The following is a 12704-nucleotide window of genomic DNA, read 5'->3' as shown; positions in this document are numbered from 1 at the left end:
CACGATGTACACTACCATTGGCAAACAGTTCAAGAACATCCATTTCCCGACCTGTAGATTATTTAAACACAATGACCATATAATATCACTTCCAAGGTTGCATGATTTACAGCCATCAAAAGATAAATAGTCAAGAAGGTGGTGAAATTATGAATTTGGGAGAATTGTTTCATGAAATAATGTTCATTTTCCCTTTTCTGCAACAAAAGCTTACTCCAAATGTATAATTTAAACTGTTATGAAATATGGAAGACAGATAGCGTGGTATTTTTGTATCTGATTGGTCCCTCTAGAAGCATTAACAGACATCAACTAATCCAGCCCAGAACAGCAGATCCCAAGTTCAAGAAGAACAATCAACGATAATCAGCTAAGGAACAGTTTTTATCCTTTCAGTGTACTTCAAAGCTGAAGTTCGAAAAAGGGGCGACGTGTTCTTGGATCTTTTGTAAGATGTTTATAATATCTTGACTAGTTAAGACTATCTCGTTAGAATTATAAGAAAGTTTTGATGATTTAGAGTTTGAAGGCTGAATGAAGCTGCAAAAGGCAATTCATGTTCATGGAATGTGTAATAAGTGGAAGGATCATGTCATTTAAACAACATCCAAGCTACATGGGAAGCCTCCCACCACTGTACACTGAGATCCACTATGTTGTTTCATATCACATTCCAAAAACAAGCTCTCAAAACAATCTCAACCATTTACTTTTAACACACCAACCTTCTCTTCCTACAAACCAAATCTAGTTGCCACTGAACGTCTGCACAATGGTGTTGTGCCATGGGTCAGAAATGTGCTGCAAAAGGTTCTCAAACGGCCCCTTCCCTGTCACGTTGTGTTGCACAATGAACCCCAAAAACGCCAACATCGCAAGCCTCCCTGTACAAGAAATAAACACCAATTCATATCATAAGACAAATCTGGAGTTTATATCTAGAGGTTTAGTTCTAAGAGCTTACCATTGGCTAGTTCCTTCTCTTTGGCTTCCTGAGTGGGAGCGAAATTGAGGGGGTTGAAAATCCCACCGGGGTAACCGACTTCATTTGGCGGCAAACTGTATTGCTTGAAGATGGGGTCTTGGTTCACGCTGCCGGGGTTCTTGATGTCCTGCCACCTTCGGATTTCCACGTAATGGAAAAGGATGAACTCGATCACGAACAGAGTCGAAGACGATGCGAAGTACTCTGCTTTTCCGGCGTCGTACCATTGAGGAGCGTTGATGATTCCGATCTTCGTGAAAACCTCCGGCAGAAGCATTCCGGCGACACCCAGCATAGCCCACCGGCCGTTCACCAGCTCCGCCTGCACGAACCACCTCAAGTTCTCTGGGTCCTCGGCTAGAGACAGTGGGTCAAATCCATTGTCCCCTGGAAGACTGCATTTCGTTTAATCATTGGCTTAGGAGAAAACCCAATTTTTCCAATAACTTCTAGTTCGTAACGCAAGTTAAGAGTAGATTTTTAGTGTATGGTTTTACCTGCCATTTAAGTATGCCGGAGATGGCAGACCAGGCAACCACTCTCCCTTCTTGGCTTCAACCTTGAAAGATGAAGAAGACGAAGCAGCGACTGGTTTAACCGACAGCATACGGTGGAGTTTGCCGGAAGAACCAGTAAGGAATCTCGATCGGGCGGCGCATGGCCGGAAAACAGCGGCGGAAGCTTGAGTAGTGACGGTGGCCATCTCTCCTGAACGATCTACTTTTGTGTGGGGGAGATTGAGGAAGAAATGGGGGAGTAATTTGGAGGCCTTTGTAACATCACTTCCATGCTAAGTTTGTGGTTCTTGTTCGCTCTTCAGATCTGAGGGTTCATTCACGAGATTTTCACGATCTAACGGCTGGAAATTGGTCGGGAGTTCTGGACTGCCCGAAGGGGACGACGGGGCCTTATCGCTTTATCCTTTGAGTAATATCTTCAATCTGTTTCTATGCTTCCATTGGTTGATAAATGATAATGTGGGGCCACACCTTTCCTACGTGGGCGGGTCTCCTGCCAGAGATACGATTGAGGAATATATCCACGTGGAATCTTGACCTTGCCAATTGGACTATGACAAGTGGCCCTCCAATCAGAAGAAATCTCCACTTTAAACAATTTTTAAAAAAATGCGCTTAAATTGACCTGGGCCTTTGCGAGGTCCAGTGGGCTTGGTTAAAAGTTGGGCCTAAAATTGGGTAGCAACATAGTTGGGCCTCAAATTGACCACTTTGGTAATATGCTTATTTCCTAAAGGTGTCACTTTTTTTGTACCAAACTTGGAGTGGCTTGAGTTGATTACTAAACCTAAATGGTGTTAGGATTTCATGGGAGCTTGAAACAAATGCATTTGTGGCCTTGAGATGTCATGCACCTTTCAGTAAAAAAATGAACAAATGCACCCGTGTTACCCTGCACGTTCGTGACATTGCAGCGTTCTTCCAGAGAGTTGTTCTTATATTCTTTGCTGTTGTAACTCGAGCTACAGAGTTTTTGGTGTTTGAAAGTCATACTTTTCCGTGTTTGTAGCTAGTTTCAACACCCTTGTAAAAAGCGTTTTGTTCTAATCTCTGATCGATGAGGAATCCTCACCATTTTTCTTTAAAACATTCCTCCATGAAAATAGAACACCGAATGTATAAGAACATAGAAGCAAACTACATATATCTTAAGACATAATAGGTATCAAAAGAGCTGTAGTTACAGACATCTCTTAATACAGCCTCTTGAGTTAACCAACCTAATACTAAACTACATATTATAAACCCCACACACTCCCATGTCCTAAGCTATAACGCAGAAACAAAGTGGCGGGTGTCAAATGCCTACCGCTGCCACCATCTTTCACACTGCCATTGCCTTAAAAACACACAGCAGAACCCCAAACCCTAACCCAAACCCACAAACTCCCTCTAAAACACTAAATACCAAAGCAAAAGGAGAAAGAGGACACATTAAAAACAGTGCCCACTCCAACACTGCAAATTTCTAGCACAACTTCCTAAAAGGTTCTTAAAAAGACCAAGGAAAATAAACTCTCTTCTGTTTTCTTCTGACGTTGCCTTCCGGCTCATGGGAACTGCAGCCCACTAAATGTCTGACCGAATCTCCACCCAGCTGGCACTACGCCGTTGGATATCACCGTCCGCCCATCGCCGGTGGTTACTTTGAACGATAGCCTTTGTCCATCCAGATACGAGTTGCTCTGCCAGTTCTGGCCCCAGTTCCTTGACATTGCTTCCCACCCTGTTTTCGACCCTTTGATCCACACTCCATGAACATCCCCAGCTCCCCCTACGTTGGTTATAAGAACTAAATTGAAGTATGAATGGCCGTTGATTGTGAATCTGATGCCTCCTTTCTTCTGACAAGAAACCCTGCATTTGTATATCTGCTTAGTCTCTTTTTCACTTTAGCGATGAGTTAAACAAATTTAGTACCTTCTGTATGCCACTGGGACAATGCCGGCTTTGTAATGGGCGATTTGCTGGAAGACGGGCTGGGAGAGATCGAAATGGTGCTGGGGAGGGTTACACCAGCCACCGGCGTTGTTGGGGAGCGCATTGTTTGGTGGACAAAAGTTGGTGGCAGTGACCACAATGGAGCTTGAAAGACACCATCTTGCGTCATTTACGCACTTGATTTCGAAGCAAGCCCCACAGCTCAGTCCATTGTTGAATAGGGCTGTGCTCAGAGCTGCTGTGTTCGTCCCATATCCCTGGCTGTATAGGTTTCCATACCCACAAGCCCCTCCTGCAACAACAACAGAAACATCAGAAAAGCCTGTGGTTGTTAACTTCAGCTCGAGGGTTTCTATAAAAATGCGCAAGTTTTAATCTTTTTACATACCCATTGTACCAGCAGCGTCGCCCCCACCGTAGAACGTGGCGTGGGCATTAGTCCAACCTCCTCCTCCATTGTTGCCATGAACAGAATCACATCCCAAAGATAGAAGAAGACCCACCAAGACTAATCCAAGAAACGCCATTTGCCTGCAAAAAAAAACAGTAAATTTCACGAAGACGAATCTAAAACACCCTTAAAATGATGGGGATTAGAGAGATTAACGTACCTGTTTGGAAGGTCTACGATGTGTTTGTGAAATTGCCTAAGACAAAGAAAAGAGGCAGAGGAGGCAGAAGGGCTGCTTTGGTGAGGCCAGGGGAGGAGGGTGGGGCATATATAGAGAAAAGGAGAGGCGAGAAATATTCTTTGGCCATTGCTTTAGCCAACGCCAGGGATAATAACCGACGTGTGGGGGCATCAAACTGCCATGTCCATACAGTTGCTGTCTGTTCTGTGGTGGGGAATAACATCTTTTCATGAAATCACGTGGTTTTCTAAATCTTTTTGAATGAGTATCACTTTTTCCCCAGAAATTTGGTGAACGATTCTACCTTCCAAAGAATTTAATAACGTTTAGAACCCCAAAAAGTTATCTGTTTTTGCCTTTAATAACAGTTAGACCCTCTTAAGCGCGCTGCTAGACCCATACCCTTTTGCTCTACTAATGCCATTGACAGATCCTTCACTTCCTTATCCTCTCCTCCTAAAAGGACTTTAACCCTTCTTTTTTTGCCGTTTCTTTAACCTTCTTTTGGGCATTTTGCTATCATTTCTTAGTTCTAAAGCATTAGCTGCACCTGTTTAGGCGTGCTCTTTGGAGCATTCACGCATGGGAAAGCCAAAAGGAAGGTTAAGTAGGACTCCATTCAAATGTTTAAATGGGTTGAATGTTGGGTTTGTGGAGCCAAAATCAATTCAAAAGATGAAAAAGAAATGTTTGAATTTGGACATCATTATGCTCTGTAACTTGTTCTTGTTTTCCCTCTGTTTCTTTTTAAAATCATCACTTTACAGCCAAAAAGTTGGACGGAATGAATAAGCAAATTAATTAAGGTTCATACAAATGGTGAATCCATACCCCAAATTCAAAAAGCCGCCTCATTTACTTTCATGAATAACCCTCGTGAACAAGCTATCAAAAGAATCCACCTTTTTCACTTTACTGTTCCTCTCGTGTCATTCCATCACTGGATGCCCAAAAACACACAAAATTCAAATCTTTACAATAACCCATCAAACTTTTTGTGAAACCCTAATGCTCTGTTTGGAACATTGTTTGGAAAGCTGCAGTATTGGCAATCACATGGATGATGTAAGGATGAACAGCCCACGTACACTGTGTTTCTGCTTGCATTGAAACCACAAATAAGCAACTAAGTCCTTTAACTTTGTATTGGATTCTATGTTATGCGGGACCCCTAGGCCATCCATTTGTTCATCGAGTTCCCAGGCCATGCCTTCCACCCGCCTTTTCATATCTGTCAAAGCAGATGGGGATGCTCCGCCAGTGGCACGTTGCCGCGAGTGGCTGTTGCAGTGCTAACTGCATTTTGCTCTGTTTACTGCACAAGCAGCTTGTACTCTGCCCTGCTTTACTGTTCTTCTCGATATCATAAAAACCCTCTCTCTCTCTCTCTCTATTTCTCTCCTTTTGTTTTGGTCATTTCATTTTCTCTCTGTTCAGATATGTTTTTCTTTCAAATGGAAAGCACACAGAGCCTAAGCAACAAACGAACCCCATTTAATGTCTGCCAATAACTCTCCCAACGTCCATCGAAAAAGTTAGCAGTAAATTTAAAGGTATATTTGAATGCTGCATGCGCGCCTCCCATCCCGCCAATTTCTTTACAACTCTTCTCTTGTCAATCCGACTTTTCAAACAGAGCCCTTTACTCCCACCATTTTGAATTCAAAACTACTTGCTTTACCTTTCACTGCATCAGATGATCACTTTTTACTGGGTTTTAGAACTGCAAGGACTATAATTATTGAGTCATTGGGCAGAGAAGTAACCTAACCCAATATTTGATTTGATCAGCACATTCAAGCCCATCACAAAACAAGCAGCCCGTTCAAACCAAATCATGGGCCTTCATACTGGGCTGGAGCCTTCATACACAAATCTTCGTTTCCTTCGGCCACTTGGTGCTGATGCCCTTATCTATAATACAACTTCGTTCTGTAAACCCTAGTCTCATTCGCCCCAGTGGCTCTGGATTCTGATGTTTCTTGTGAATCTATCGCCAATGGTTTCAAAGTTTGTTTATTTGTTCTCGTCGTCTCCACACTGGAGGAAGTTTTCCAATTCTCTTTGCCTGTGATGGTTTTAAATATACTTATTGTTCACTTGATGAACAAGTTCATTGCTATCCTCGCTTTTTCTTCAAGACTTTTACTGTTTGTTTGCTTAGTTATGGATTCCAGTTTTCTGTTGATGAATCTTGAGCAAGTGACGATGAAACAGACAGGGACATCAGATCTCAGCTTGAGAATGATGATCGTCTTTTGGGAATCTCTCTGATGCTCACTTATCCTTAGTTTTCATTGTTTATGAACCTAAAACAATTATCAGACCCATAAGTGATGATTTTTATACAAGATTGTCACTACCTCTGATGGTAGAAGAACTGATACTTTTTACCTTTTGGATGGTTTCTGCTGGTTTACGTTTGTTTCCCTTTTCTACAAGGAAAGAACTAAGAATTTACTGAAACAATCCCTATATTGCCAACAGCTACTGTAACTGAAGTGTTTTAATGTATACACAGACTGGTTTATGCTATATTATACTAATGACACAAATGGATGCCAATATCCCTTGTTAAGCTCTTATTTCCTTCCAGCTTCTTCCAACTCTCTAAGCCCTCCAACCTTCTGCTCAATCTCCTCTATCAGCTCCTCCCGCCAAAGGTCTGCTCTTGCTGCTTCTTCAATGTCCTCTTGCTGCAAGATCAGACATTTACAAAGACAAAACCTTCAACGTGGTGTCATGGTTAAAGATCTCAAGTCCCAACAAAAGAACTTCACCTTCTCATAGACCCAATGTCCTGTTCCATCTCCTCCATCTTTCCTGTACACCTCTGAGTCATAATATGGATCCTGTAGCCATTATCTTGTTCAGTACTCAACTATTTGGCTTAACCCAAACCCATTGAAAGTGAATGTATGGTACCTTCATGGAGCCAAAGAACAGACATCCCCAACATGTGAACATGATGTAAAGACTGTCTGATATTAAACAATGGTTGAAGTGAAGGTTAGTTTTCATTTGAATGGCCTAATTCTGTCTGCGGTCTACAATAATAATTGTCCATAAAAGTCAGCCTAATTAAGCACTTACAGACATTCTTTATAGCTTCATCGCTAAGATGCACAATAGATTTGTGGGTAACAAGGTCTCTTTGGCCGTCCAAGTGATCAACTAGAACTGCCATCAATTGCCAATCTGGGAAAGCACTCACCTTGCCCATAGAGCCTCTTTGGCGCTTTGTATCTTCAATCTATTTATTCCACAAAATCCCATGAATTTCTGATTACTCCCGTATAATGAATTCGTCAATCAATTTTACTTTCATTGTATGTGGAAATCAGAGGAACTTACCAGTTGTTGATGACCGAAAATACCAGAGTTCGAAGGCTGCAACAATCATAATATAATGGTAAAAAATAGAGCACGTTTAAATGGATGGAGTTTAGAGGCAGAAAGAAAAAAGACGACACTATACCAGTTTGGGATGTGGGATGAGGGTTGATTTGTGTGGGTGGAGATTTGAGCTATGCAGTGTTGGGTTGATCATGCTGAATCCTGCAATAGCCTTGGCCATTATTGGAGATGAAAAGATGGAACTGTTCGCTATTACCTGGATTTTGGATTCTTATTTGTGCACGAAGAAGGAAGATAGGATAAGGGAACCATTTCTGTCCACCCTTGTAGATGATACATCCCTTTGAAAAGTTTTTAGCTCTGTTGGTTACATCATTTATAAGTTCCGACAAATTTATACCAATCAATATCTGTTGTCACGACAATTTACCTTATTTATTCTAATAGACTAAAAAAGATTTGGAACATATTTCAACTCTAAAAATTAAAATTGAAAATTTTGGAAGAACATAAACATATGAAACGTTTATTATAATGGAAAAATTATGTAAATTGTTTGTCCAAAAAACAAAAAGGATCCAAGTAAAATAGACTGAAAGGATCATTCCCAAATTTTGTCAATTTATAAAAGTACCACCTAATTACTCTACTTTAAACTGCTTATCTTCTCCAATCAATGGGATTGCCTTAGGGGACAGTATTCCTTTCCCAACCCTCATAATCTCTCCAGTCACCTCAGCTTGCACGTCTCGCCTCTTCTGAGAACCTTTTCTAGCAATCGTTTCGTTTCGTGTTGGGGTTATTTGTCTATTTTTCCGGAAAATTTAATTATGGGGAAGACTGGTTTGTTTGATCTGGAGAGGCATTTCGCCTTCTATGGCGCTTATCACAGCAACCCAGTCAACATTTTCATTCATGTTCTGTTTGTGTGGCCAATTTTCTTTACCACCCTCAGTATTTGTACTTCACCCCATCTTTCTACACTATTCCCAAATCCCCTTGTGGGTTTGACCACGGCCTGGCCTTGAATTTCGGATTTCTTTTCACCTTAATATATGCTGCATCTTATGTGGCCTTCGATAAGAAAGCGGGGTCCATGGCCGCTTTGCTTTGCTTGATTTGTTGGGTTGGAGCAAGCATACTCGCCTTTAGACTTGGTTATTCTCAGACCTGGAAGGTAATTCCCCGCTTTCTCTCCAATTTAATTTATGGGGCCTTGGTTTGCAGTAAATCAATCTGTTTCCTATAGCTTACCCACTTCGATCTCTAATCCTCTTGTTGAGTGAATTGAATGGGATTAGTGGCAAGCGTTGAAAAACAGCTCAATCTGATATAATCTAGTTGGAGTTTGGTTGATGTGTTAAAGTTTGACATCTTGGTGGGAGCAAGTTGGGGCCATTTCAAACGAGAGTTTGTCTGTCTAAAATTTTGTTCATTTTTGTTGTCCATCAGATAGTACTGGCTGCTCAGTTGTTCTGTTGGACCAATCAGTTTATAGGCCATGGAATATTTGAGGTTAGACAGGTTACTTCATCTCAGTGAATTGATGAATCTCTTCATGATTCTTAAGCCATTTAATTTCATCTTTCTGATAGAAACGAGCACCGGCTTTGTTTGACAATCTTGCTCAACCCTTTCTAATGATTCCATTCTTTGTGTTTTTTGAGGTATTTCTTCTCTGGTTATTCGGAGAGTTACTTGTCAGTGTCGATATTGAAGCAACTTTGTTGTTTCTGATGTTTGGTTTCAGGTTGTTCAAAGTTTGTTCAAATATGAACCATACCCAGGATTTAGTGCGAGTGTGCAAGAGAAGATAAAAGCAGATATCAAAGAGTGGAAAGAACAGAAGGAAAAGCTGACATAGGTTGAATTGCCTAAAGTTCAAGACAACTCTTGCCTAGATCTCCCTTTGTAGTAGCATGAAGAGAAGAACATTTTGAAATCTTGATGTGATATTGGTTAGGAATCACGAACTTTCACAATGATATGATATTGTCTATTTTGAACATAAACTCTCATGGTTTTCTTAAAAGGTCTCACACCAATGATATGATATTGTCTATTTTGAACATAAACTCTCATGGTTTTCTTAAAAGGTCTCACACCAATAGAGATGTATTCCTTACTTATAAACATAATCATCCTCTTAATTAGTCGATGTGAGACTCTCTTCTCTGGAGCCCTCGAATAAAGTACACCCTTTGTTCGAGACTTGCGTCACTTTTTTACTACACCTTCGAAGCTCACAACTTCTTTGTTCGACATTTGAGGATTTTATTGACATGGCTAAGTTAAGGACATGACTCTGATACCATGTTAGGAATCACGAACCTCCACACTAGTATGATATTGTCCACTTTGAGCATAAGCTCCCTTCCAACAATCCTCGACAATATTACGATGTTTTGCTTTTCAACAATGGTTTGTAATGTAACAGAGTACATAAAATGAATGAAGAAGACACAGGTGCGATGACTTACCTGTTAAATAAGAACTCCAAACGAATGCACACTGTAAACTCAGATATAACTTTCGTTTCTTTCAGCATTGTTATAATTCTCAACAGTGTCCATCTCCAACTTCCTGCATGGATTAATTTCCAAAAAACTATTACCAGGCTCTGGTTTCTGCACCCCTTTTCGTTGCATTGATTTTCTGACCTTCATCATTTCATTCCATTGACCAGAGCTTGCATATATATTTGCAAGAAGAACATAATCACTACTATGATCTGGCTCTATCTCAAGAACATGGCTCCTCACTCTCTCCCCGAGCTTAACATTTCCATGCATCCGACAGGCTGCAAGTAATGTTCTCCATATAACAGCATTACACTCCATTGGCATACTCCGTATCAGCTGATAAGCTTCTTCTACAAACCCAGCTCGTCCCAGAATGTCCACCATTGATCCATAATGCTTAACTGTGGGTTGGATATTGCAGTGTTTGGTCATTAGATCAAAATATCTCCTCCCTTCCTCCACCTTTCCTCCATGGTTACAAGCACATAATACTCCCAAGAATGTCACGCCATCAGGAGTCACAATCTTCTCTGCTAACATGTTTGAGAATAATGTCAGTGCATCCTCTACATCGCCGTGTGTAGCTAATCCCATGATCATTGTGTTCCATGTTACTATGTTCTTGCCACTTGTTGCATTAAACATCTCACGGGCCTCTTCAACTGCTCCACACTTGGCGTACATGTCGATCAATGAATTGAAAACGGCAATAGTCTTTCCTCTATCGTTATGCTTCACATGGGAATGAACCCACCTCCCAAAGTCCAGTGCACCCAGTGCAGAACATGCTGAGACCGTCACAACCAGTGTGGCTTCGTCAGGCTCTACACCACTCTGCAACATTTGAAGAAACAAGGCAAGTGCTTCGTTGTACATCCCACAAGAGACATGACAGTCGATTACTGTATTCCAAGCTACCAAACCTGGTTTGGGCATTTCATCAAACAGGTTGCGTGCTAGTTTGACGTCTTTTAAACTGCCATACATATGAATAAGCGTGTTCCTAACATACACATGGGAATCGAGGCCAAGTTTCAGAATATTGACATGTAACTGCTTGCCCAACATAATTGACCCCAACTGCCCAGAAATCTTTAGCAAGAAAGAAAAAGTGAAATTGTCTGCCGCTATTCCCTTCTCTAGCATTCGCTTGTAGAACTCAAACGCTTTAGGCAGATTACTAATTCTTCCAAATCCCCTTATCATTGTATTCCAAAGAAACCCATCTGGATTTTCGATTCGGTTGAAAACAGCAACAGCGTAATTCATGTCGCCATGGGCCGAAACCGCACAAAACTCAATGAGTTTGCCAAGAACGAAGAGATTCTGATCGAAACCCGACCGGATAGTACGAGCATGGACTTGATTCAAGTCTTTCACGGCGGAGCATTGCTTGAAAAGAGACAGAAATCTTTGTTCCTTGGAAAAATAGCTACCATTGGGTATTGCTTCAGTGGGTGTTTTTCGATCTGAACTCCAAATGAACTTGGGGAGGAGCAATTGAAAATGTGGAAATTTGATCTCAACTCGGGAGCACAGAGAGCGTGCCAAGTTGGATTTTCCACCGTTGAGAACGATCATAACAATTGTGTTCGATCTGCAAGCTCAATCAAAGGCTTGCAAAATCCCGGCGTGTCAGCACAGAAGTTTATGATCCTCTATTCTTTAGCTCAGTTTTTATTTCCATGTTGGGTAGACACACTCGTTTAGCCCAAAATGTTGAACAAAATTGACCATCTTACCAATCCATTGCAACCCATCTTCTCTTTTCTTTTGGTATGGAATTCTCAAACCATCTTACACAAACCCAAATGAATATAGCCCATAAAGTTGCAATCTTTCATACATATTATTATTCGATGATATTTTGCTAAATCCCTCTTTGTTAATCTCTTGAACTCTCGAAGTTGAAGCTAAATAATTCCCTCCAAGCTAAATCTCGTTCAAATTCATCATATGTAACACTTCATGTCACCGTTAGTAGATATTGTCCGTTTTAGCTTGTTACGTATCGTCGTCAACCTCACGATTTTAAAGCATATTTGCTAAGCATAAGTTTTCACATCCTTATAAGGAATACTTTGTTCCCCTCTCAAACGATGTGAGATCTTACAATACATTCCCTTGAGGTAAGAAATGCTTCGAGAGACATACTTCTAAAGAGAATTAGATACAAGATCTTCAAACTTCCAAAAATAAAAAATACGAACACGACTCTCCACAATGGTATGATATTGTCCACTTTGAGCATAAGCTCTCATGGCTTTGCTTTGGGCTTCCCCAAAAGGCCTCAAACCAATGGAGTTAGTATTCCTCACTTATAAACCCATGATCACACCCTAAATTAGTCGATGTGGGACTTCCATCATCCAACAATTTGAAATAATTGTGGTGTTATGAAAGAAATAACATCCCAAGTTAGGCAATGTTTGAAACAAAATAATATGAGATAATGTTAATTAATATATAATATATATACGCTTCAAAGAAAGCCGACTATTGCCTAATTTTAATATACCCTTCTTTTTTATAAGCTTTATTTTACCCAATCATATTCTGCCATATGCTTGTTCCCTTCCAAGTTTGCATGCTTGAAATCCATCAAACATGCCCCACCCTAACTTTGTTTATAATATTAATCATTGTTTTCTTTTGCTAATATCATATGCCTACTCCAATTCCTTTGTCTCAATTCAATTTGATAACCTCAGCTGACAACCAAATAATATTTCTTTAATAAATAAATAAA

General features: G+C 40.7%; 4 protein-coding genes, 1 non-coding gene and 1 pseudogene across 5 annotated transcripts; 2 read left to right on the top strand and 4 right to left on the bottom strand.

Moving 5' to 3' along the window:
• Positions 1-537: 537 nt before the first annotated feature.
• Positions 538-1864, bottom strand: LOC111780142 (chlorophyll a-b binding protein P4, chloroplastic). Its single transcript, XM_023660451.1, has 3 exons — positions 1483-1864; positions 965-1380; positions 538-884 (listed from the first exon to the last, which is right to left on the bottom strand). Exons 1-3 carry the CDS (start codon positions 1686-1688, stop codon positions 748-750), a joined length of 759 nt encoding a protein of 252 aa, XP_023516219.1. The 5' UTR covers positions 1689-1864; the 3' UTR covers positions 538-747.
• A 736-nt stretch (positions 1865-2600) lies between these two features.
• LOC111780143 (expansin-A1-like) lies at positions 2601-4166 on the bottom strand. Its single transcript, XM_023660452.1, has 4 exons — positions 4056-4166; positions 3833-3975; positions 3424-3736; positions 2601-3360 (listed from the first exon to the last, which is right to left on the bottom strand). Exons 2-4 carry the CDS (start codon positions 3969-3971, stop codon positions 3054-3056), a joined length of 759 nt encoding a protein of 252 aa, XP_023516220.1. The 5' UTR covers positions 3972-3975; positions 4056-4166; the 3' UTR covers positions 2601-3053.
• A 2105-nt stretch (positions 4167-6271) lies between these two features.
• Positions 6272-6356, top strand: LOC111780760. The gene has a single exon (XR_002812904.1). It is a non-coding gene; the product is annotated as a small nucleolar RNA R44/J54/Z268 family (small nucleolar RNA).
• Positions 6357-6532: 176 nt separating this feature from the next.
• LOC111780245 (photosynthetic NDH subunit of subcomplex B 4, chloroplastic-like) lies at positions 6533-7802 on the bottom strand. Its single transcript, XM_023660595.1, has 6 exons — positions 7555-7802; positions 7431-7466; positions 7170-7329; positions 7002-7057; positions 6857-6928; positions 6533-6772 (listed from the first exon to the last, which is right to left on the bottom strand). Exons 1-6 carry the CDS (start codon positions 7651-7653, stop codon positions 6659-6661), a joined length of 537 nt encoding a protein of 178 aa, XP_023516363.1. The 5' UTR covers positions 7654-7802; the 3' UTR covers positions 6533-6658.
• Positions 7709-11774, bottom strand: LOC111780243 (pentatricopeptide repeat-containing protein At4g21065-like). The gene is made up of 2 exons (XM_023660594.1): positions 9914-11774; positions 7709-7793 (listed from the first exon to the last, which is right to left on the bottom strand). Exon 1 carries the CDS (start codon positions 11534-11536, stop codon positions 9953-9955), a length of 1584 nt encoding a protein of 527 aa, XP_023516362.1. The 5' UTR covers positions 11537-11774; the 3' UTR covers positions 7709-7793; positions 9914-9952.
• Positions 7917-9465, top strand: LOC111780244 (annotated as a pseudogene).
• Positions 11775-12704: the final 930 nt, after the last annotated feature.

The sequence above is a fragment of the Cucurbita pepo genome, chromosome LG18 (assembly GCF_002806865.2).
Source record: "Cucurbita pepo subsp. pepo cultivar mu-cu-16 chromosome LG18, ASM280686v2, whole genome shotgun sequence".
In the NCBI taxonomy this organism is placed as follows: Eukaryota; Viridiplantae; Streptophyta; class Magnoliopsida; order Cucurbitales; family Cucurbitaceae; genus Cucurbita; species Cucurbita pepo.
The sequence above is the reverse complement of the archived record's forward strand: the minus strand, read 5'-3'. Positions and strand labels throughout refer to the sequence as shown.